Consider the following 27474-nt stretch of genomic DNA (forward strand, 5'->3'; position numbering starts at 1 on the left):
TTTGAATTATGGTTTTCTCTGGGTATATGCTCAGTAGTGGGATTGCTGGGTCATATGGTAATTCTATTTTTAGTTTTTTAAGGAACCTCCATACTGTTCTCCATAGTGGCTGTATCAATTTACATTCCCACCAACGGTGCAAGAGGGTTCCCTTTTCTACACACCCTCTCCAGCATTTATTGTTTGTAGATTTTTTGATGATGGCCATTCTAACTGGTGTGAGGTGATACCTCATTGTAGTTTTGATTTGCATTTCTATAATAATTAGTGATGTTGAGCAGCTTTTCATGTGCTTCTTGCCATCCGTCTGTCTTCTTTGGAGAAATGTCTATTGAGGTCTTCTGCCCATTTATGGATTGGGTTGTTTGTTTTTTTAATATTGAGATGCATGAGCTGTTTATATATTTTGGAGATTAATCCTTTGTCCACTGATTCATTTGCAAATATTTTCTCCCATTCTGAGGGCTGTCTTTTGGTCTTGTTTGTAGTTTCCTTTGCTTTGCAAAAGCTTTTAAGTTTCATTAGGTCCCATTTGTTTATTTTTGTTTTTACTTCTAGGAGGTGGGTCAAAAAGGTCTTGCTGTGATTTATGTGAAACAGTGTTCTTCCTATGTTTTCCTCTAAGAGTTTTATAGTTTCCGGGCTTATATTTAGGTCTCTAATCCATTTTGAGTTTATTTTTGTGTATGGTGTTAGGGAGTGTTCTAATTTCATTCTTTTACATGTAGCTGTCCAGTTTTCCCAGCATCACTTATTGAAGAGGCTGTCTTTTCTCCTTTGTATATCCTTGCCTCCTTTGTCATAGATTAGTTGACCATAGGTGAGTGGATTTATCTCAGGGCTTTCTATCCTATTCCATTGACCTATATTTCTGTTTTTATGCCAGTATCATATTGTCTTGATGACTGTAGCTTTGTAGTATAGTCTGAAGTCAGGGAGTCTGATTTCTCCGGCTCGGTTTTTTCCCTCAAGACTGCTTTGGCTATTCTGGGTCTTTTCTGTCTCCATACAAATTTGAAGAATTTTGTTCTAATTCTGTAAAAAATGCCATTGGTAATTTGATAGTGATTGCATTGAATCTGTAGATTGCTTTGGGTAGTATAGTCATTTTCACAATGTTGATTCTTCCAATCCAAAAACATGGTATATCTATCTGTTTGTATCATCTTTAATTTCTTTCAGCAGTGTCTTACAGTTTTGTGCATAAAGTTCTTTTGTTTCCCTATGTAGGATTATTCCTGGTATTTTATTCTTTTATGTTGCAGTGGTAAATGGGAGTGTTTCCTTGATTTCTCTTTCAGATTTTTCATCATTCGTGTATAAGAATGCAAGAGATTTCTGTGCATTAATTTTGTACCTTGCAACTTTACCAAATTCACTGATTAACTCTAATAGTTTTCTGGTGGCATCTTTGGGATTCTCTATGTATAGTATCATGTCATCTGCAAACAGTGACAGTCTACTTCTTCTTTTCCATTTGGATTCATTTTGTTTCTTTTTTGTCTCTGATTACCACGGCTAGGACTTCCAAAACTACGTTGAATAATAGTGGAGAGAGTGGACATCCTTGTCTTGCTCCTGATCTTAGAGGAAATGCTTTCAGTTTTTCACCATTGAGAATCATGTTTGCTGTGAGTTGTCATATATGGCCTTTATTACGTTGAGGTAGGTTCCCTCTATGCCCACTTTCCGGAGAGTTTTTATCATAAATGGGTGTTGAAATTTTTTCAAAAGCTTTTGCTGCATCTATTGAGATGATCATATAGCTTTTATTCTTCAATTTGTTAATATGGTTTACCACTTTGATTGATTTGAGTATATCGAAGAATACGTGCATCACTGGGATAAATGCCACCTGATCGTGGTGTATGATCCTTTTAATGTGTTGTTGGATTCTGTTTGCTAGTATTTTGTTGAGGATTTTTGCATCTATCTATATTCATCAGTGATATTGGTCTGTAATTTTCTTTTTTTGTGACATCTTTGTCTAGTTTTGGTATCAGGGTTATGGTGGCCTCATAGAATGAGTTTGGGAGTGTCCCTTCCTCTGCAATTTTTTGGAAGAGTTTGAGAAGGATGGGTGTTAGCTCTTCTCTAAATGTTTGATAGAATTCACCTGTGAAGCCATCTGGTCCTGGACTTTTGTTTGTTGGAAGATTTTAAATCACAGTTTCAATTTCATTACTTGTGATTGGTCTGTTCATATTTCCTATTTCTTCCTGGTTCAGTCTTGGAAGGTGATACCTTTCTAAGAATTTGTCCATTTCTTCCAGGTTGTCCATTTTATTTGCATAGAGTTGCTTGTAGTAGTCTCTTAGGATGCTTTGTATTTCTGCACTCTGTTGTAACTTCTTTTTCATTTCTCATTTTATTGATTTGAGTCCTCTCCCTCTTTTTCTTGATGAGTCTGGCCAATGGTTTATCAATTTCGTTTATCTTCTCAAAGAACCAGCTTTTAGTTTTATTGATCTTTGCTATTTGTTTTCTTTGTTTCTATTTCATTTTTCTGCTCTGATCTTTATGATTTCTTTCCTTCTACTAACTTTGGGTTTTATTGGGGTTTTTTTTTTTTTTTTTTTTTTTTTGTGGTACGCGAGCCTCTCACTGTTGTGGCCTCTCCTGTTGTGGAGCAAGGCTCCGGACTCACAGGCTCAGAAGCCATGGCTCACGGGCCTAGCCACTCCACGCATGTGGAATCTTCCCAGACCGGAGCACGAACCCGTGTCCCCTGTCTCGGCATGCGGACTCTCAACCACTGTGCCACCAGGGAAGCCCTAAATTTGGGTTTTGTTTCTTCTTCTTTCTCTAGTTCCTTTAGGTGTAAGTTTAGATTGTTTACTTGAGATTTTTCTTGTTTCTTGAGGTAGGCTTGTATTGCTATAAACTTCCCTCTTAGAACTGCTTTTGCTGCATCCCATAGGTGTTGGATCGTCGTGTTTTCATTGACATTTATCTCTAGGTATTTTTTGATTTCCTCTTTGATTTCTTCATTCATCTCTTGGTTATTTAGTAATGTATTCCTTAGCCTCCATATGTTTGTGTTTTTTTACGCTTTTTTCCCTGTAATTGATTTCTAATCTCATAGTGTTCTGGTCAAAAAAGATGCTTGATATGATTTCAATTTTCTTAAATTTACTTAGGCATGATTTGTGACCCAAGATATGATCTATCCTGGAGAATGTTCCATGAGCACTTGAGAAGAAAGTGTAATCTGCTGTTTTTAGATGGAATGTCCTACAAATATCAATTCAATCTATCTGGTCAATTGTGTCATTTAAAGCTTCTGTTTCCTTATTAATTTTCCGTTTGGATGATGTGTCCATTGGTGTAACTGCGGTGTTAAAGTCCCCCACTATTATTTTGTTACTGTTGATTTCCTCTTTTATAGGTATTAGCAGTTGCCTTATGTATTGAGGTGCTGCTATGTTGGGTGCATATATATTTATACTTGTTATATGTTCTTTTTGTATTCATCCCTTGATCATTATGTAGTGTCATCCCTTGTCTCTTGTAGCATACTTTAAAGTCTATTTTATCTGATATGAGTATTGCTACTCCAGCTTTCTTTTGATTTCCATTTGCATGGAATATCTTTCTCCATCCCCTCACTTTCAGTCTGTATGTGTCCCTAGGTCTGAAGTGGGTCTTTTGTAGACAGCATATATATGGGTCTTGTTTTTGTATCCATTCAGTGAGCCTGTCTTTTGGTTGGAGTATTTAATCCATTCACATTTAAGGTAATTATTGGTATGTATGTTCCTATTACCATTTTCTTAATTGTTTTGGGTTTGTTTTTGTAGGTGCTTTTCTCCTGTTGTGTTTCCCACTTAGAGAAGTTCCTTTAGCATTTGTTGTAGAGCTGGTTTGGTGGTGCTGAATTCTCATAGCTTTTGCTTGTCTGTAAAGCTTTTGATTTCTCCATTGTATCTGAATGAGATCCTTGCCGGGTAGAGTAATCTTGGTTGTAGGTTTTCCCCTTTCATCACTTTAAATATGTCATGCCACTTCTTTCTGGCTTGTAGCGTTTCTGCTGAGAAATCAGCTGTTAACCTTATGGGAGTTCCCTTGTATATTATTTGTTGTTTTTCCCTTGGTTCTTTCAATAATTTTTCTTTGTCTTTAATTTTTGAAAATTTGATTACTATGTGTCTCGGCGTGTTTCTCCTTGGGTTTATTCTGTATGGGAGTCTGCACTTCTTGGACTTGGGTGGCTATTTCCTTTCCCATGTTAGGGAAGTTTTTGGCTATAATGTCTTCAAATATTTTCTCTGGTCCTTTCTCTTTCTCTTCTCCTTCTGGGACCCCTATAATGCGAATGTTGTTGCACTTAATGTTGTCCCAGAGGTCTCTTAGGCTGTCTTTATTCCTTTTCATCCTTTTTATATATTCTGTTCTGCAGCAGTGAATTCCACCATTCTGTCTTCCAAGTCACTTATCCGTTCTTCTGCCTCAGTTGTTCTTCTATTGATTCCTTCTAGTGTATTTTTCATTTCAGGTATTGTATTGCTCATCTCTGTTTGTTTTTTCTTTAATTCTCCTAGGTCTTTGTTAAACATTTCTTGCATCTTCTCAATCTTTGCCTCCATTCTTTTTCCAAGGTCCCGAATCATCTTCACTACAATTCTTCTGAATTCTTTTTCTGGAAAGTTTTCTATCTCCACTTCATTTAGTTGTTTTTCTGGGGTTTTATCTTGTTCCTTCAGCTGGTACATAGTCCTCTGCCTTTTTGTCTATCTCTCTGTGAATGTGGTTTTTGTTCCACCGGCTGCAGGATTGTAGTTCTTCTTGCTTCTGCTGTCTGCCCTCTGGCGGATGAGGCTACCTAAGAGGCTTATGCAAATTTCCTGATCGGAGGGGCTGCTGGTGGGTAGAGCTGGCTCTTGCTCTGGTGGGCAGAGCTCAGTAAGACTTTAATCCGCTTGTTGGCTGATTGGTGGGGCTGCCTTCCCTCCCTGTTGGTTGTTTGGCCCAAGGCGGACCCAGCACTGGAGACTACCCGGGCTCTTTGGTGGGGCTAATGGCAGTCTCTGGGAGGGCTCACACCGAGGAGTACTTCCCAGAATTTCTGCTTCCAGTGTCCTTGTCCTCACTGTGAGACACAGCCACCCCCGCCTCTGCAGGAGACCCTCCAACTCTAGAAGATAGGTCTGATTTAGGTTCCTATGGGGTCACTGCTCCTTCCCCTGGGACCCTATGTGCACACTACTTTGTGTGTGCCCTCCAAGAGTGGAGTCTCTGTTTCCCCCAGTGCTGTCAAAGTCCTGCAATCAAATCCCGCTAGCCTTCAAAGTATGATTCTCTAGGAATTCCTCCTTCCCTTGTCGGACCCCCAGGTTGGGAAGTCTAACGTGGGGCTCAGAACCTTCACTCCAGTGGGTGGACTTCTGTGGTATAAGTGTTCTCCAGTTTGTGAGTCACCCACCCAGCAGTTATGGGATTCGGTTTTATTGTGATTGCACCCCTCCTGCCGTCTCATTGTGGCTTCTTCTTCATCTTTGGATGTGGGGTATCTTTTTTGGTGAGTTCCAGTGTCTTCCTGTCGATGACTGTTCAGCAGCTAATGTGATTCCGGCGCTCTCACAAGAGGGAGTGAGAACACATCCTTCTACTCCACCACCTTGAACCAATCCCAAACTAACACAACTTAATAAGTAAAAAATGATTTTAATATGGGCAGGGAGGACCTTCAAGATGACAGAGAAGTAAGATGTGGAGATCACCTTCCTCCCTAAAAATACATCAAAAATACATCTACATGTGGAACAACTCCTACGGAACACCTACTGAATGCTGGCAGGAGAACTCAGACCTCCCAAAAGGCAAGAAACTCCCCACGTACCTGCATAGGGCAAAAGAAAAAAAAACACACAAAGACAAAAGAATAGGGATGGGACCTGCACCTCTGGGAGGGAGCTGTGAAGGAGGAAATGTTTCCACACACTAGGAACCTCTTCACTGGCAGAGACAGGGTGTGGGCGGTGGGGAAGCTTCGGAGCCACAGAGGAAAGTGCAGCAACAGGGGTGCAGAGGGCAAAGTGGAGAGATTCCCACACAGAGGATCGGTGCCAACCAGCACTCACCAGCCCGAAGACTTGTCCGCGCACCCGCTGGGGCAGGTAGGGGCTGGGAGCTGAGGCTCAGGCTTCAGAGGTCAGACCCCAGGGAGAAGACTGGGGTTGGCTGTGTGAAGACAGCCTGATGGGGCTAGTGAGCCACAGCTAGCCGGGAGGGAGTCTAGGAAAAAGTCTTGACCTGCTAAAGAGGCAAGAGACCATTGTTTCGGGGTGCCCAAGGAGACGGGATTCCTTCCAGGTGTGCCCACAGAAGGCAGAGCACTGCCTAAGCAAGCTCCAGAGATGGGTGCGAACCACAGCTATCAGCTAAGTCCCCAGAGATGTGTATGAAACTGGTAATGCTGCTTCTACTGCTACCAAGGATCCTGTGTGCAAGCACAGGTTACTATCCACACCACCACCCCACCCTGGGAGCGTGTGCAGCCTGCCACTGCCAGGGTCCCATGATCCAGGGACAACTTCCCTAGGAGAACACTAGGCACACCTCAGGCTGTTGCAACATCATGCTGGCGTCTGCCACCACCCTGCATTCCAATTATGACTGCCGTACCCTTCCCTCTCCCCAGCCTGAGTGGGCAAGAGCACCTTAATCAGCCACTGCTTTAACCCCCTCCTGTCTCAGCAAGGAACAGATGCCTGAGGGCAAACTACACGCAGAGGCGGGGCCAAATCCAAAGCTGAACCCCAGGAGCTGTGTGACCAAAGGAAGAGAAAGGGAAATTTCTCCATGCAGCCTCAGGAGCAGCGGATTAAATCCCCACAATCAACTTGATGTACCCTGCATCTGTGGAATACCTGAATAGATGACGAATCATCCCAAAATTGAGGTGGAGGATTTTGGGTGCAACTGTAGACGTGGGGTTTGCTGTCTGCAACTGATTTGTTTCTGACTTTTATGTTTATCATAATTTAGTTTTTAGAGCTTGTTATCATTGGTGGATTTTCTTATTGGTTTGGTTGCTCTCTTCTTTTTTTTTTATTTTTGTTTTCTTTTCTTCTACCTTGTCTTCTGAGCCATGTGGCTGACAGGGTGTTGGTGCTATGGCCTGGTGTCAGGCCTGACGCTCCGAGGTGGGAGAGCCAAGAGCAGGATGTTGGACCACCAGACACCTCCTGGCCCCACGTAGTATCAATTGGCAAGAATTCTCCCAAACATCTCCATCTCAATGCTAAGACCCAGATCCACCCAACAGCCAGCAAGCTCCAGTGCTGGACATCCCATTCCAAACCACTAGCAAGACAGGAACACGCCCATTAGTAGAGAGGCTGCCTAAAATCATACTAAGTTCACAGACACCCCAAAACATACCACCAGACATGGTCTTTCCCATCAGAAAGACAAGATCCAGCCCCACCCAACAAAACACAGGCACCAGTCCCCTCCACCAGGAAGCCTACACAGCCACTGAAACAACCTCACTCACTGGGGGCAGACATCAAAAACAACAGGAACTATGAGCCGGCAGCCTGCAAAAAGGAGACCCCAAACACAGTAAGTTAAACAAAATGAGAAGACACAGAAATATGCAGCAGATGAAGAAGCAAGGTAAAAAGCCACCAGACCAAACAAAAGAGGAAATAGGCAGTCTACCTGAAAAAGAATTCAGGGTTATGATAGCAAAGATGATCCAGAATCTTGGAAATAGAATGGAGAAAATACAAGAAACGTTTAACAAGGACCTATAAGAACTAAAGAGCAAACAAACTATGATGAACAACACAATAAATGAACTTAAAAATTCTCTAGAAGGAATCAAGAGCAGTATAACTGAGGAAGAAGAATGGATAAGTGATCTGGAAGATAAAATAGTGGAAATAACTCCAGCAGAGCCAAATAAAGAAAAAAGAATGAAAAGAATTGAGGACAGCCTCAGAGACCTCTGGGACAACATTAAACACACCAACATTGGAATCATAGGGGTCCCAGAAGAATAAGGGAAAAAGAAAGGGTCTGAGAAAATATTTAAAGAGATTATAGTTGAAAACTTCCATAACATGGGAAAGGAAATAGTCAATCAAGTCCAGGAAGTGCAGAGAGGCCCATACAGGGTAAACCCAAGGAGAAACACACCAAGACACATATTAACCAAACTATCAAAAATTAAATACAAAGAAAAAAAATTAAGCAGCAAGGGAAAAGCAACAAACAACATACAAGGGAATTCCCATAAGCTTAACAGCTGATCTTTCAGCAGAAACTCTGCAAGCCAGAAGGGAGTGGCAGGAAATGTTCAAAGTGATGAAAGGGAGAAAGCTACAACCAAGATTACTCTACCTGGCAAGGAACTCATTCAGTTCGACAGAGAAATTAAAACCTTTACAGACAAGCAAAAGTTAAGAGAATTCAGCACCATCAAGCCAGCTATAAAACAAATGCTAAGGGAACTTCCCTAGGCAAGAAAAACAAGAGAAGGAAAAGACCTACAAAAACAAACCCAAAACAATTAAGAAAATGGTAAAAGGAACATACACATCAATAATTACCTTAAATGTAAATGGATTAAATACTCCAACCGAAAGACATAGACTGGCTGAATGGATACAAAAACAAGACCCATATATATGTTGTCTACAAGAGACCCACTTCAGACCTAGGGATACATACAGACTGAAAGTGAGGGGATGGAAAAAGATATTCCATGCAAATGGAAATCAAAAGGAAGCTGGAGTGGCAATTCTCATATCAGACAAAATAGACTTTAAAATAAAGACTATTACAAGAGACAAAGAAGGACACTATATAATGATCAAGGGATCAATCCGAGGAAAAGATATAACAATTGTGTATATTTATGTACCCAACATAGGAGCACCTCAATACATAAGGCAAATGCTAACAGCCATAAAAGGGAAAATCAACAGTAAAACAATAATAGTAGGGGACTTTAACACCCCACTTTCACCAATGGACAGATCATCCAAAATGAAAATAAATAAGAAAACACAAGCTTTAACTGACACATTAGACAAGATGGACTTAATTGATATTTATAGGACATGCCATCCAAAATCAACAGAATACACTTTCTTCTCAAGTGCTCATGGAACATTCTCCAGGATAGATCATATCTTGGGTCACAAATCAAGCCTTGATAAATTTAAGAAAATTGAAATCATATCAAGTATCTTTTCTGACCACAATGCTACGAGACTAGATATCAATTACAGGGGGAAAAAAACTGTAAAAAACACAAACGCCTCGAGGTTATACAAAAATCTGAAAGAGAAATTAAGGAAACACTCCCATTTACCACTGCAACAAAAAGAATAAAATACCTAGGAATAAACCTACCTAAGGAGACAAAAGACATGTATGCAGAAAACTATAAGACACTGATGAAAGAAATTAAACATGATACAAACAGAGAGATATACCATGTTCTTGGATTGGAAGAATCAACATTGTGAAAACGACTATGCTACCCAAAGCAATCTACAGATTCAATGCAATCCCTATCAAACTACCAATGGCATTTTTTACAGAATTAGAACAAAAAATTTCACAATTTGTATGAAAACTCAAAAGACCCCAAATAGCCAAAGCAATTCTGAGAAAGAAAAATGTAGCTGGAGGAATCAGGCTCCCTTACTTCACAATATACTACAAAGCTACAGTAATAAAGACAGTATGGTACTTGCATAAAAACAGAAATATAGATCACTGGAACAGGATAGGAAGCCCAGAGATAAACCCACGCACATATGGTTACCTTATCTTTGACAAAGGAGGCAAGTATATACCATGGAGAAAAGACAGCCTCTTCAAGAAGTGGTGCTGGGAAAACTGGAAAGCTACATGTAAAAGAATGAAATTAGAACACTTCCTAACCACCATACATAAAAATAAACTCAAAATGGATTAAAGATGTAAATGTAAGGCCAGACACTATCAAACTCTTAGAGGAAAGCATAGGCAGAACACTCTATGACATAAATCACAGCAAGATCCTTTTTGACCCACCTCCTAGAGAAATGGAAATAAAACAAAAATAAATGGGCTTCCCTGTGGCTCAGTGTTTGAGAGTCCGCCTGCCGATGCAGGGGACACGGGTTTGTGCCCTGGTCCAGGACGACCCCACATGCCATGGAGCGGCTGGGCCTGTGGGCCATGGCCACTGAGCCTGCGCTTCCGGAGCCTGGGCTCTGCAGTGGGAGAGGCCGCAATGGTGAGAGGCCCACGTACCGCAAAAAAAATAAAATAATAAAATAAAAAGAAATAAACAAATGGGACCTAAGGAAACTTAAAAGCTTTTGCACAGCAAAGGAAAGCATAAACAAGATGAAAATTCAACCCTCAGAATGGGAGAAAATAATTGCAAACAAATCAATGGACAGAGGATTAATCTCCAAAATATACAAGCAGCTCATGCAGCTCAACATCAAAGAAACAAACAACCCAATCCAAAAATGTGTTGAATACCTAAATAGACATTTCTCCAAAGAAGATATACAGATTGCCAACAAACACATGAAAGTATGCTCAACATCACTAATCATTAGAGAAAGGCAAATCAAAACTACAGTGAGATATCATCTCACACCAGTCAGAATGGCCAACATCAAAAAATCTACAAACTATAGGGCTTCCCTGGTGGTGCAGTGGTTGAGAGTCCGCCTGCCGATGCAGGGGACATGGGTTTGTGCCCCGGTCTGGGACGACCCCACATGCCACGGAGCGGCTGGGCCCGTGGGCCATGGCCGCTGAGCCTGCGCGTCCGGAGCCTGTGCTCCGCAACGGGAGAGGCCACAACAGCGAGAGGCCCGCGTACCACAAAAAAAAAAAAAAAAAAAAAAAAAAATCTACAAACTATAAATGCTGGGAGGGTATGGAAAAACAGGAACCCTCTTGCACTGTTGGTAGGAATGTAAACTGATACAGCCACTATGGATAAAAGTATGGAACTAAAAATAGAACTACCATACAACCCAGATATCCTACTATTGGGCATATACCCTGAGAAAACCATAATTCGAAAAGAGACATGTACTACAATGTTCACTGCAGCACTATTTACAGTAGCCAGGACATGGAAGCAACTTAAGTGTCCATCAACAGAAGAATGGATAAAGAAGATGTGGCACATATATACAATAGGATATTACTCAGCCATAAAAAGAAATGAAATCAAGTTATTTGTAGTGAGGTGGACGGACCTAGAGCCTATCATACAGAGTAAAGTAAGTCAGAAAGAGAAAAATACCATATGCTAACACACATATATGGAATCTTAAAAAAAAAATTGTTCTGATGAACCTAGTGGCAGGACAGGAATAAAGATGCAGACGTAGAGAATGGACTTGAGGACACGGGGAGGGGGAAGGGTAAGCTGGGATGAAGTGAGAGAGTTAAACTGACATATATACACTACCAAATGTAAAATAGATAGCTAGTGGGAAGCAGCTGCACAGCACAGGGAGATCAGCTCGGTGCTTTGTGACCACCTAGAGGGGTGAGATAGGCAGTGTGGGAGGGAGACGCAAGAGGGAGGGGATATGCGGATATATGTATACGTATAGCTGACTTACTTCAGAAACTAACACAATATTGTGAAGCAACTTTACTCCAATAAAGATGTTAAAATAATAAAATAAAATAAAAATGGGCAGGACTAAATAGACATTTTTCCAAAGAGGACATCAAAATGGTCAACAGGCACATGAGAAGATGCTCAACATCACTAATCATCAGGGAAATGCAAAACCACAATGGGATATCATCACCTCACACCTGTTATTATGGCTATCATCAAGAAGACAAGAGACAATAGGTGCTGGTGAGGCTGTGGTGAAAAAGAAACCCTTATACACTATTGGGGAGAATGTAAATTAGTCCAACCACTCAGGAAAACAATATGAAAGTTCCTCCAAAAATTAAAAATAGACCTACTGTACAATCCAGGAGTTTCACTTCTCAAAATATACCCAAAGGAAATAAAAACAGTAATTCAATGAGATATATACACTCCCATGTTTACTACAGCACTAGTCACAATAGCCAAAATATAGAAACAACCCAAATGCCCATCAACAAATAAATGGGTAAAAAATACGTACATCACAATGTAATATTTTTCACCCATGAAAAAGGAGTACATCCTGCCATTTGTGACAACATGAATGAACCCTGAACACACTACATTAAGCAAGATAAGCCAGACAGAGAAAGACAAGTACCGTATGATATCACTGATGTGCGAAATCTAAAAAACCAAACAGGTTAAATGTACAAAGTTGTAACAACTACTAAAATAAACATAGAGATCTCATAGACAATAATATTGTACTATAAGTATGTGATGTAACAAATATCATTACAATGGCAACCATATTACAATATGTTAATGTATCAAAGTTATACAATGTATATGTTAAATTTACATATTATGTGTCAAATTTATACAATTAAAAAAAACAGATAGGAATTGAAGAAAGCTGGAAGACTCACACTACCTGATTTCAAGATGTACCAAAAAGCTATAGAAATCAAATCAGGGTGGTACTGAAAAGAGAGCAGACACATAAATAAATGAAATAGATGAGAAAGTCTAAAAATAGACACACAAATACAATCAATTGATTCCTGAGAAAGGTGCAAAGGCAATTCAATAGATAAAGGATAGTCTTTAAACAAACAGTACTGGAACATGGACATCCACGTGCAAAAAAAAGGACACTAACCCACACCTAACACCTTTATAAAAATTAACTCAAAATGGATCATAGATCTATACGTAAAACCTAAAATTATACAACATCTAGAAGAAAACATAGGAAGAAATCCTGGTGACCCTGCACTAGGGAAAGAGTTCTTAGATACCATAATAAAAGCACAATCCACAAAAGAAAAAAACTGATAAACTGAACTTCATAAAAATTTAAAATATTTGCTCTGCAAAAGTACTTTTAGGAGAATGGGAAAGAATACTTGCAAGTCACATATGTGACAAATGACTTGTATCAGAATATATAAACAACACTGGAAATTCAGCAATAAGAAAACAAGCAACCTAATTACAAAGTGGGCAAAAGATATGAACATATAACTCACCAAAGAAGATATACAGATGGCAAAAAAGCATATGAAAAAATGCTCAACATTATTATTCATCAGGGTAAATGTAAATTAAAACCATAATGACATACCACTCATCCCTATCAGAATGGCTAAAAAGAAAAAGAAAAAATGATGAAACCACATGCTGGCACAGATGCAGAGCAATGAGAACTCTCTTACATTGTTAGTGAGAAGGCAAAACAGTACAGTCACTTGGGAAAACAATTTGATAGTTTCATATAAAGTTAAATATATACTTACCATATAACCCAGAAATCAGACTCCTAAGTATTCACCCAAGAAAAATAAAAACTTATGATCACACAAAAACCTATCCATGAATATTTAAAGCATCTTTAATCATAATTGTAAAAAATAAAAGCAACCCAAAGTCCCATCTGCAAGTATGTGGATAAAGAAACAGTGCTACATCCATACAATGGAATATTACTCAGCAGTAAAAATGAGTGAGCGACTGATACAAGCAATGATGTGAATAATTTCCAAACATATTTTGTTGAGTGAAGTAAGACCTAAAATGCTACATACTGTATGATTCCATTTATATGACATTCTGGAAAAGGCAAAACTGTAGGGATGCAACAAACCTGCAGTTCCCATATATATTCAGTTGTTTTTTCACAAAGGGACCAGTGCTACTAAATGAGGAAAGTAAAACCTTGAATAAATGGTGTGGGAACAACAAATGCAGGGAGAAAATGAACCTTAGCCTCCATCTAACATCACACACAAAAATTAATCTGAGATGGCTCACAGCCCTAAACATAAAAGTTAAAACTACAAAACCTCTAGAAGAAATGATACATTATCTTCACAATCTTGGGGTATAGAAAAATTGCTTACCACATAAAAATAAAATATTCAAAAGAGTAAAAGATGTATAAGTTGAACTTAGCCAAAAATTTAAAACTTGTGATCATCAAAAGAAACATTAAAAAATGAAAAGGCAAGTGAGATATTGAAAAAAAAATCTGTGATACTTATGTATGACAAAGAATTTACTATATCCAGAATTTATAAAGAAGTTTTACAAATCAACAAACAACCCAATTTTTTTCATGTACAAACACCTGAAGAGACACTTCACAAAAGAAGATATATAAATGGCAATAAGAACATGAAAAGTGCTCAACATCATTAATCACCAAGAAAATGTGAATTAAAACCACAATGAAATCTCATTTTAAAACAACTAGAATGGCTAAAATTTAAAAGACTGACAATGCCAAATTTTGCAGAGGATGTAGAACAATGAAAACTCTCATACACTGATGGTAGAAATATAAAACGATAGAACCATTTTGGAAAAAAGTTTGATAGTTTTTACTAAATATACACCTATCTTATGACCTAGCAACTACACTCTTAACTTTAAAAACATGAAAAAATATGTCAATAAAATACTTATACAACGTTTGTAGCAATTTTATTTACAATAGCCAAAAACTGGAAAAAAGACAAGTATCCATCAATTCACAATTTATCAAATTGTGGTATAATTATAAAATGGAATGCTACTCAACTATTAAAAAAGAATGAACTACTGATAAACACAACAACAAGGATGAATATCAAAAAATATGTTGAGTGAAATAAGCCAGCCACCAAAGACTACATACTAAATGATTCCATTGAGATGAAATTCTAGAACAAATGAAAGTAATCTGTGATGATAGGTATGAGAACAATGGTTGCCTATGGGGAGTGGAAACTGACTGGAAGAGGTCACAAAAGAACTTTCTGAGGTAATGAAAATGGTTAAGTCTTCAGTGGGGTGATGGGTACATGCGTGCTTACATTGAACAATCATCGACTGGTAAACTTAAGATCTGTTCATTTCACTGCATGTCAATGTTACCTCCAAAAAAATTATTTAGGTCTTTTACTACAGTGGTAGAAAGTGCAGAACGTATCACATGGCAGCGTGCATGTAGTGAACAAAGGCCACTTTTAGAGAATGTATGAATTCATTCAAATTCATAAAAAAAGGCTTAATTTCATATAGGGTCCAAATGCTTAGGAAAACAGAATGGTCTTATTTTAAGCAATCTGAAACTTTTTGTTGGCTACTTATTAAAATTTGGTTTCTGGAGAAATAAGGAGATTGGTTCAAGATTGTGGAGTAGAAGGACGCACTCTCACGCCCTCTTGCAAGAGCACCAGAATCACAACTAACTGCTGAACAGTCATCAACAGGAAGACACTGGAACTCACCAAAAGAGATACCCCACATCCAAAGACAAAGGAAGAGCCACAATGAGATGGTAGGAGGGGCGCGATCACAATAAAATCGAATCCCATAACTGCTGGGTGGGTGACTCACAAACTGGAGAACACTTATACCACAGAAGTCCACCCACTGGAGTGAAGGTTCTGAGCCCCACGTTAGACTTCCCAACCTGGGGGTCCAGCAAGGGAAGGAGGAATTCCTAGAGAATCATACTTTGAAGGCTAGCGGGATTTGATTGCAGGACTTCGACAGCACTGGGGGAAACAGAGACTCCACTCTTGGAGGGCACACACAAAGTAGTGTGCACATAGGGTCCCAGGGGAAGGAGCAGTGACCCCATAGGAACCTAAATCAGACCTATCTTCTAGAGTTGGAGGGTCTCCTGCAGAGGCGGGGGTGGCTGTGTCTCACAGTGAGGACAAGGACACTGGAAGCAGAAATTCTGGGAAGTACTCCTCGGTGTGAGCCCTCCCAGAGACTGCCATTAGCCCCACCAAAGAGCCCGGGTAGTCTCCAGTGCTGGGTCCGCCTTGGGCCAAACAACCAACAGGGAGGGAAGGCAGCCCCACCAATCAGCCAACAAGCGGATTAAAGTCTTACTGAGCTCTGCCCACCAGAGCAAGAGCCAGCTCTACCCACCAGCAGCCCCTCCGATCAGGAAATTTGCATAAGCCTCTTAGGTAGCCTCATCCGCCAGAGGGCAGACAGCAGAAGCAAGAAGAACTACAATCCTGCAGCCGGTGGAACAAAAACCACATTCACAGAGAGATAGACAAAATAAAAAGGCAGAGGACTATGTACCAGCTGAAGGAACAAGATAAAACCCCAGAAAAACAACTAAATGAAGTGGAGATTGGCAACTTTCCAGAAAAAGAATTCAGAATAATGATAGTGAAGATGATCCAGGACCTCGGAAAAAGAATGGAGGCAAAGATCGAGAAGATGCAAGAAATGTTTAACAAAGACCTAGAAGAATTAAAGAACAAACACCTAGAATTAAAGAACAAACAAACAGAGGTGAATAATACAATAACTGAAATGAAAAATACACTACAAGGAATCAATAGCAGAATAACTGAGGCAGAAGAACGGATAAGTCACCTGGAGGACACAACGGTGGAATTCACTGCTGCAAAGCAGAATGATGAAAAAAGAATGAAAAGAAATAAAGACAGCCTAAGAGGCCCCTGGGACAACATTAAATTAAGAGACCTCTGCACCGACATTCAACTCACAGGGGTCCCAGAAGAAGAAGAAAACAAGAAAGGGTCTGAGAAAATATTTGAAGAGATTAGAGTTGAAAACTTCCCTAACATGGGAAAAGAAATAGTCAAACAAGTCCAGGAAGCAGGGAGAGTCCCAGGCAGGATACACCCAAGGAGAAACATGCTGAGACACACAGCAATCAAACTGACAAAAATTAAAGACAAAGAAAAATTATTAAAAGCAACAAGGGGAAAACGACAAATAACATACAAGGCAATTCCCACAAAGATAACAGCTGATTTCGCAGCAGAAACTCTACAAGCCAGAAGGGAGTGGCATGATATATTTAAAGTGATGAAAGGGAAGAACCTACAACCAAGATTACTCTACCTGGCAAGGATCTCACTCAGATTCAACAGGAAAATCAAAAGCTTTACAGACAAGCAAAAGCTAAGAGAATTCAGCACCACAAAACAAGCTCTAAAGCAAATGCTAAAGGAACTTCTCTAAGTGGGAAACACAACAGGAGAAAAGCACCTAAAAAAACAAATGCAGGGGCTTCCCTGGTGGCGCAGTGGTTGAGAGTCCGCCTGCCGATGCAGGGGACACGGGTTCGTGCCCCGGTCCGGGAAGATCCCACATGCCGCGGAGCGGCTGGGCCCGTGAGCCATGGCCGCTGAGCCTGTGCGTCCGGAGCCTGTGCTCTGCAGGGGGAGAGGCCACAACAGTGAGAGGCCCGCGTAACGCAAAAAAAAAAAAAAAAAAAAAAAAAAGCAAAACAATTAAGCAAATGGTAATAGAAACATACATACCAATAATTACCATAAATGTGAATGGATTAAATACTCCAACCAAAAGACATGCTCACTGAATGGATACAAAAACAAGACCCATATATATGCTGTCTACAAGAGACCCACCTCAGACCTAGGGACACATACAGACTAAAAGTGAGGGGATGGAAAAAGATATTCCATGCAAATGGAAATCAAAAAAAAGCTGGAGTAGCTATACTCATATCAGATAAAATAGACTTTAAAATAAAGAATGTTACAAGAGACAAGGAAGGGGCTTCCCTGGTGGCGCAGTGGTTGAGAATCCGCCTGCCAATGCAGGGGATGCGGGTTCGTGCCCCGGTCTGGGAAGATCCCACATGCCACAGAGCGGCTAGGCCCGTGAGCCATGGCCACTGGGACTGCGTGTCCGGAGCCTGTGCTCCGCAACGGGAGAGGCCACAACAGTGAGAGGCCCGTGTACCGCAAAAAAATAAAAAATAAATAAATAAATAAAAAGAGACATGGAAGGACACTACATAATGATCAACGGATCAATCCAAGAAGAAGATATAACAATTATAAATATATATGCACCCAACATAGGAGCACCTCAATACATAAGGCAACTGCTAACACCTATAAAAGAGGAAATCAACAGTAACACAATAATGGTGGGGGACGTTAACACCTCACTTACACCAATGGACAGATCATCCAAAATGAAAATAAACAAGGAAACAGAAGCTTTAAATGCCACAATAGACCAGATAGATTAAATTGATATTTATAGGACATTCCAAACAAAAACAGCAGATTACACTTTCTTCTCAAGTGCGCATGGAACATTCTCCAGGATAGATCACATATTGGGTCACAAATCAAGCCTCAGTAAATTTAAGAAAACTGAAATCATATCAAGCATCTTTTTTGACCACAACACTATGAGATTAGAAATCAATTACAGGGGAAAAAACGTAAAAAACACAAACACATGGAGGCTAAACAATACATTATTAAACAACCAAGAGATGAAAGAAGAAATCAAAGAGGAAATCAAAAACTACCTAGAGACAAATGACAATGAAAACATGACGATCCAAAACCTATGGGATGCAGCAAAAGCAGTTCTAAGAGGGAAGTTTATAGCTATACAAGCCTACCTCAAGAAACAAGAAAAATCTCAAGTAAACAATCTAAACTTACACCTAAAGGAACTAGAGAAAGAAGAACAAACAAAACCCAAAGTTAGCAGAAGGTAAAGATCAGAGCAGCAGAAAGAAATGAAATAGAAACAAAAAAAACAATAGCAAAGATCAATAAAACTAAAAGCTGGTTCTTTGAGAAGATAAACAAAATTGATAAACCATTAGCCAGACTCATCAAGAAAAAGAGGGAGAGGACTCAAATCAATAAAATGAGAAATGAAAAAGAAGTTACAACAGAGTGCAGAAATACAAAGCATCCTAAGAGACTACTACAAGCAACTATGCAAATAAAATGAACAACCTGGAAGAAACGGACAAAGTCTTATAAAGGTATCACCTTCCAAGACTGAACCAGGAAGAAATAGGAAATATGAACAGACCAATCACAAGTAACGAAATTGAAACTGTGATTAAAAATCTCCCGACAAACAAAAGTCCAGGACCAGATGGCTTCACAGGTGAATTCTATCAAACATTTAGAGAAGAGCTAACACCCATCCTTCTCAAACTCTTCCAAAAAATTGCAGAGGAAGGGACACTCCCAAACTCATTCTATGAGGCCACCATAACCCTGATACCAAAACTAGACAAAGATGTCACAAAAAAAGAAAATTACAGACCAATATCACTGATGAATATAGATGCAAAAATCCTCAACAAAATACTAGCAAACAGAATCCAACAACACATTAAAAGGATCATACACCACGATCAGGTGGCATTTATCCCAGTGATGCACGTATTCTTCGATATACTCAAATCAATCAAAGTGGTAAACCATATTAACAAATTGAAGAATAAAAGCTATATGATCATCTCAATAGATGCAGCAAAAGCTTTTGAAAAAATTTCAACACCCATTTATGATAAAAACTCTCCGGAAAGTGGGCATAGAGGGAACCTACCTCAACATAATAAAGGCCATATATGACAACTCACAGCAAACATCATTCTCAATGGTGAAAAACTGAAAGCATTTCCTCTAAGATCAGGAAAAAGACAAGGTGGCCCACTCTCACCACTATTATTCATCATAGCTTTGGAAGTTTTAGCCACAGCATTCAGAGAAGAAAAAGAAATAAAAGGAATCTAAATCAGAAAAGAAGTAAAACTGTCACAGTTTTCAGATGACATGATCCTATACATAGAGAACCCTAAAGTTGCCAGCAGAAAACTAAAAACTACTAGAACTAATCAATGAATTTGGTAAGATTCCAGGATACAAATTTAATGCACAGAAATCTCTTGCATTCTTATACACTAACAACGAAAGATCAGAAAGAGAAATTAAAGAAACACTCCCATTCGCCATCGCAACAAAAGAATAAAATACCTAGGAATAAACCTACCTAAGGAGGTAAAAGACCTGTACTCAGAAAACTATAATACACTGATGAAAGAAATCAAAGATGACACAGTCTGATGGAGAGATATACCATGTTCTTGGATTGGAAGAATCAACATTGTGAAAATGACTATACTACCCAAAGCAATCTACAGATTCAAAGCAATCCCTATCAAATTACCAATGGCATTTTTTACAGAACTAGAACAAAAAAATCTTCAAATTTATATGGAGACAGAAAAGACCCAGAATAGCCAAAGCAGTCTTGAGGGAAAAAAACAGAGCTGGAGTAATCAGAATCCCTGACTTCAGACTATACCACAAAGCTACAGTCATCAAGACAATATTGTACTGGCACAAAAACAGAAATACAGATCAATGGAACAGGATAGAAATCCCACAGACAAACCCATGCACCTATGGTCAATTAATCAATGACAAAGGAGGCAAGGGTATACAATGGAGAAAAGACAGCCTCTTCAATAAGTGATGCTGGGAAAACTGGACAGCTACATGTAAAAGAATGAAATTAGAACACTCCCTAACACCATACACAAAAATAAACTCAAAATGGATTAGAGACCTAAATATAAGCCTGGAAACTATAAAACTCTTAGAGGAAAACATAGGAAGAATACTGGTTCACATAAATCACAGCAAGACCTTTTTTGACCCACCTCCTAGGAGTAAAAACAAAAATAAACAAATGGGACCTAATGAAACTTAACGAGCTTTTGCACATCAAAGGAAACTATAAACAAGACGAAAAGACAACCCTCAGAATGGGAGAAAATATTTGCAACGAGTCAACAAAGGATTAATCTCCAAAATATATAAACAGCTCATGCAGCTCAATATTAAAAGAACAAACAACCCCATTAAAAAATGGGCAGGAGACCTATATAGACATTTCTCCAAAGAAGACATACAGATGGCCGAGAAGCACACGAAAAGCTGCTCAACATCACTGATCATTAGAGAAATGCAAATCAAAGCTACAGTGAGGTATCACCTCACACCAGTTAGAATGGACATCATCAAAAAATCTACAAACAGTATATGCTGGAGAGGGTGTGGTAAAAAGGGAACCCTCCTGCACTGTTGGTGGGGATGTAAATTGATACAGCCACTATGGAGAACAGTATGGAGGTTCCTTAAAAAACTAAAAATAGAATTACCATATGACCCAGCAATCCCACTACTGGGCATATACCCTGAGAAAACCATAATTCAAAAAGACACATGCACCTCAGTGTTCATTGCAGCACTTTTTACAATAGCCAGGTCATGGAAGCAACCTAAATGACATCAACAGACAAATGGATAAAGAAGATGTGGTACACGTATACAATGGAATATTACTCCACCATAAAAAAGGAACAAAATTGGGTCATTTGCAGAGACGTGGATGGACCTAGAGACTGTCATACAGAGTGAAGTAAGTCCGAAAGAGAAAAACAAATATTGTATGTTAACGCATATATGTGGAATCTAGAAAAATAGCAAAGATGAACTGGTTTGCAAAGCAGAAATAGAGACACAGATGCAGAAAACAAACGTATGGACACCAAGGGGGTAAAGCGGGTAGGGGGGAGGCATGATGGTGGTGGATGAATTGGGAGATTGGGATTGACATGTATATACTAATATGTATGTATGTATAAATGTATAAATATGTATAAAATAGGTAACCAATAAGAACCTGCTGTATAAAAAGTAAATAAATAAAATTCAAAAGAAAAAGAGAAAGGAAAAAAAATTTTTAAGTGAATAACAAGATAAATAAATAAAAATAAAGTAAAATAAGATGTGGTTTCCTTTTTTAATTAGACTTGTCAAGATAAGCATGAGCGGATCAAATAAAGAAGATATATACTGAATCAAGTATGAGAAAAATATACAGCCTTCTGGTTTCTAGGTATCTTATCTTGAGAACAAGTGACCAATTATTAAATTCAATACAAAAAAAAGTACACACTATCTTTGTTATTCCTCATTGGGCAGGGATGACGGTTAACCATACAAATTATGTTGACAATATTTTGCACTGGAAAAAAATATAGTTCTGTTAACGACCCATAATTTCTGTTCTCAATCGAATCCAACGTAGAGGACATATTATATCTCACAGACAATAGTTTGCTACTGGGTCTACAACTACAACTCTAGTCCTTCAACAATGTTAGGAGGTATGACAAATTCAACCCCACATGGATTAAAATGATGGTTCACATAAAAACCCCCATGAATGGAATAAGCTGGACCAAAGGATATCTACACTAAAAGAGACAATATTTTACCAAAGTTTCTTAACCTTTATTTCTAAAATAAGGGAAATACTATTTTAGTATTTAATTGATCCACATATTCTAGGATGTTTTAACCAGAAACCCATCTACTTCCAAACTTAAATAAAAGACAATCCGTAATACGCCAGAGTGCGCACAGGCCCATTTGTGTGTGTGTGTGTGTCTGCATGATCACATGTATGTGTACCTAACAAGCAAGTTCTGTGTGGTTCTCCAAAGTTGTAACTGACTTGGCATGGGTACTGAAAGAAAACACTTAGAAGTAAAAGATTGAGCATTCCATTTTAAAGCTCTTTGTGGAAGTAGCATACCTGTGCCCTCTTCCGTACCTCCAGGAGGAGTTCGGAGTACTGCAGCTCCAGTTCCTTCTTTTGCTTGTGCCAGCAGCTCTCCTGGGCTTTGATCTGCTCTGACACTTTGTTAAAGGTGTCTTCCTGGGTTTGCTGAAGCTCTCTCATCGTATCAGACTTGTTTTTACAGATATACTCTAGATGACGTATCTAATTGGGGAAATGCAACAAATAAGATAGGCTCACAAACAAGTCCTTTGTATCATCTCCCCCCAAAATCTATTCCAGAATTTTATACTACATTTTATTCCTTAAGATCATATAAAAATTTTAAGTTAAAATGAAAAAAAAATTAAGAAACAGGATTTAGTAGAACAAAATTATATTTTAGCAGAAAATGTGTGAATTGCATGTATAGATGACATCTATTCTTTTTCTCTAATAATGTTACTTATTCTATAATCAATTTTACTGAGAAAATTAAGAAGAATATTTTAACTTCTAAAGCCAAAGCTCAAACTGTTCAGATATCTCAATGGGAAAGGAAGTATTTAAATGAGATTTACAAATCTACAAACATTTTACATATAATAAAGCAGAATGTTCCAACCATTTTTTATTTCACATTCAAAACAATGGAGAGAAAATCCTCATCATCTAACGTGTATAACAATTAATGAAGTTTGAAACTATGAAAAACTATTAAAACACAATACCATCTCAGAGGATTAAAACATGTACTCATTTTCATTATCAGTACTTTTCAAATCCGTTATACACATAGTCACAATCAAGAACAGCATCTCCGAGATAAGAAGTGATTTAGGAACAACTCCTACAGAACACCTACTGAACGCTGGCAGAAGACCTCACACCTCCCAAAAGGCAAGAAACTCCCCACGTACCTGGGTAGGGCAAAGCGGAGAGATTCCCGCACAGAAGATCGGTGCCAACCGGCACTCACCAGCCCGAGAGTCTTGTCTGCTCGCCCGCCGGGGCGGGCAGCGGTGTGAGCTGAGGCTCGGGCTTCGGTCGGAGAGCAGGGAGAGGACTGGGGCTGGCGGCGTGAACACAGCCTGAAGGGGCTAATGCGCCACAGCTAGCCGGGAGGGAGTCCAGGGAAAAGTATGGAGCTGCCGAAGAGGCAAGAGACTTTTTCTTCCCTCTTTGTTTCCTGGTGCGCGAGGAGAGGGGATTAAGAGCGCTGCTTAAAGGAGCTCCGGAGACAGGCGTGAGCCGCGGCTGAAAGCGCAAACCCCCGAGACGGGCTTGGGACGCTGGGGCTGCTGCCGCCACCACGAGGCCTGTGTGCGAGCGCAGGTCACTGTCCACGCCTCCCTTCCGGGGAGACTGTGCAGCCCGTCACTGCCGGGGTCCCTGGATCCAGGGACGGCTTCCCTGGGAGAATGCACGGCGCACCTCCGGCTGGTGCAACGTCACGCTGGCTTCTGCCGCCGCAGGCTCACCCCGCCCTCCGTGCCCCTCCCTCCCCCCCAGCCTGAGTGAGCGAGGGTCCCCGAAGCGGCTGCTCCTTTAACCCTGTCCTGTCTGAACGAAGAACAGATGCCCTCCAGCGACCTACACGGAGAGGCGGGGCCAAATCCAAAGCTGAGACCCGGGAGCTGTGAGAACAAAGAAGAGAAAGGGAAATCTCTCCCAGCAGCCTCAGAAGCAGCGGACTAAAGCTCCACAATCAACTTGATGTACCCTGCATCTGTGGAATACATGAATAGACAATGAATCATCCCAAACTGAGGAGTCTGAGCCATGTGGATGAAAGGTTCTTGGTGCTTCAGCCAGGAGTCAGTGCTGTGCCTCTGAGGTGGGAGAGCCAACTTCAGGACACTGGTCCACAAGAGACCTCCCAGCTCCACATAATATCAGATGGCGAAAATCTTCCAGAGATCTCCATCTCAACACCAGCACCCAGCTTCACTCAACAACCAGCAAGCTACAGTGCTGGACACCCTATGCCAAACAACTAGTAAGACAGGAACACAATGCCACCCATTAGCAGAGAGGTTGCCTAAAGTCATAAAAAGTCCACAGACACCCCAAAACACACCACCAGACGTGGACTTGCCCACCAGAAAGACAAGATCCAGCCTCATCCACCAGAACACAGGCACTGGTCCCCTACACCAGGAAGCCTCACAACCCACTGAACCAACCTTAGCCACTGGGGACAGACACCAAAAACAACGGGAACTATGAACCTGCAGCCTGCAAAAAGGAGACCCCAAACACAGTAAGATAAGCAAAATGAGAAGAAAGAAAAACACACAGAAGGAGAAGGAGCAAGATAAAAACCCACCAGACCTAACAAATGAAGAGGAAATAGGCAGTCTACCTGAAAAAGAATTCAGAATAATGATAGTAAAGATGATCCAAAATCTTGGAAATAGAATAGACAAAATGCAAGAAACAGTTAACAAGGACCTAGAAGAACTAAAGATGAATCAAGCAATGATTAAAAACACAATAAGTGAAATGAAAAATACTCTAGATGCGATCAATAGCAGAATAACTGAGGCAGAAGAACGGATAAGTGACGTGGAAGATAAAATAGTGGAAATAACTACTGCAGAGCAGAAGAAAGAAAAAAGAATGAAAAGAACTGAGGACAGTCTCAGAGACCTCTGGGACAACATTAAACACACCAACATTCGAATTATAGGGGTTCCAGAAGAAGAAGAGAAAAAGAAAGGGACTGAGAAAATATTTGAAGAGATTATACTTGAAAACTTCCCTAATATGGGAAAGGAAATAGTCAGTCAAGTCCAGGAGGCACAGAGAGTCCCATACAGGATAAATCCAAGGAGAAATATGCCAAGACACATATTAATCAAACTGTCAAAAATGAAATACAAAGGAAACATTAAAAGCAGCAAGGGAAAAACAACAAATAACACACAAGGGAATCCCCATAAGGTTAACAGCTGCTCTGTCAGCAGAAACTCTGCAAGCCAGAAGGGACTGGCAGGACATATTTAAAGTGTTGAAGGAGAAAAACCTGCAACCAAGATTACTCTACCCAGCAAGGATCTCATTCAGATTTGATGGAGAAATTAAAACCTTTTCAGACAAGCAAAAGCTGAGAGAGCTCAGCACCACCAAACCAGCTTTACAACAAATGCTAAAGGAACTTCTCTAGGCAAGAAACAAAACAGAAGGAAAAGACCTACAATAACGAACCCAAAACAATTAAGAAAATGGGAATAGGAACATACATATCGATAATTACCTTAAACGTAAATGGACTAAATGCTCCCACCAAAAGACACAGATTGGCTGAATGGATACAAAAACAAGACCCATATATATGCTGTCTACAAGAGACCCACTTCAGACCTACAGACACATACAGACTGAAAGTAAGGGGATGGAAAAAGATATTCCATGCAAATGGAAACCAAAAGAAAGCTGGAGTGGCAATTCTCATATCAGACAAAATAGACTTTAAAATAAAGACTATTACAAGAGACAAAGAAGGACACTATATAATGATCAAGGGATCAATCCGAGGAGAAGATATAACAATTGTGTATATTTATGTACCCAACATAGGAGCACCTCAATACATAAGGCAAATGCTAACAGCCATAAAAGGGAAAATCAACAGTAAAACAATAATAGTAGGGGACTTTAACACCCCACTTTCACCAATGGACAGATCATCCAAAATGAAAATAAATAAGGAAACACAAGCTTTAAATGATACATTAAACAAGATGGACTTAATTGATATTTATAGGACATTCCATCCAAAAACAACAGAATACACATTTTTCTCAAGTGCTCATGGAACATTCTCCAGGATAGATCATATCTTGGGTCACAAATCAAGCCTTGGTAAATTTAAGAAAATTGAAATTGTATCAAGTATCTTTTCCGACCACAATGCTGAGACTAGATATCAATTACAGGAAAAGATCTGTAAAAAATACAAACACATGGAGGCTAAACAATACACTACTTAATAATGAAGTGATCACTGAAGAAATCAAAGAGGAAATTAAAAAATACCTAGAAACAAATGACAATGGAGACACGATGACCCAAAACCTATGGGATGCAGCAAAAGCAGTTCTAAGAGGGAAGTTTATAGCAATACAATCCCACCTTAAGAAACAGGAAACATCTCGAATAAACAACCTAACCTTGCACCTAAAGCAATTAGAGAAAGAAGAACAAAAACATCCCAAAGTCAGCAGAAGGAAAGAAATCATAAAAATCAGATCAAAAATAAATGAAAAAGAAATGAAGGAAACGATAGCAAAGATCAATAAAACTAACAGCTGGTTCTTTGAGAAGATAAACAAAATTGATAAACCATTAGCCAGACTCATCAAGAAAAAAAGGGAGAAGAATCAAATCAATAGAATTAGAAATGAAAAAGGAGAAGTAACAACTGACACTGCAGAAATACAAAATATCATGAGAGACTACTACAAGCAACTCTATGCCAATAAAATGGACAACCTGGAAGAAATGGACAAATTCTTAGAAATGCACAAACTTCTGAGACTGAATCAGGAAGAAATAGAAAATATGAACAGACCAATCACAAGCACTGAAATTGAAACTGTGATTAAAAGTCTTCCTTCCAGGGCTTCCCTGGTGGCGCAGTGGTTGAGAGTCCGCCTGCCGATGCAGGGGACACGGGTTCGTGCCCCGATCCCGGAAGATCCCACATGCCGCGGAGCGGCTGGGCCCGCGAGCCATGGCCGCGGAGCCTGTGTGTCCGGAGCCTGTGCTCCGCAACGGGAGAGGCCACAGCAGTGAGAGGCCCGCGTACAGCAAAAAAAAAAAAAAAAAAAAAAAAAAAAAGTCTTCCTTCCAAAGCCCAGGACCAGATGGCTTCACAGGGGAATTCTATCAAACATTTAGAGAAGAGCTAACACCTATCCTTCTCAAACTCTTCCAAAATATAGCAGAGGGAGGAACACTCGCAAACTCATTCT

The 27474-nt window shown here is 39.7% G+C and overlaps 1 protein-coding gene across 1 annotated transcript in view; it reads right to left on the minus strand.

The window, feature by feature from the left end:
* CCDC171 (coiled-coil domain containing 171) overlaps nucleotides 1–27474 on the minus strand; it is a gene marked incomplete at its 3' end in the record, with an annotated part of 345924 nt that overhangs the window by 178228 nt on the left and 140222 nt on the right. The window contains exon 16 of the mRNA XM_082603964.1: nucleotides 22532–22720. Coding sequence (XP_082460090.1) covers nucleotides 22532–22720 — 189 coding nt within the window. The remainder of the gene's footprint in view (nucleotides 1–22531; nucleotides 22721–27474) is intronic.

The sequence above is a fragment of the Mesoplodon mirus genome (assembly GCF_964341445.2).
Source record: "Mesoplodon mirus genome assembly, chromosome: 1".
In the NCBI taxonomy this organism is placed as follows: Eukaryota; Metazoa; Chordata; class Mammalia; order Artiodactyla; family Ziphiidae; genus Mesoplodon; species Mesoplodon mirus.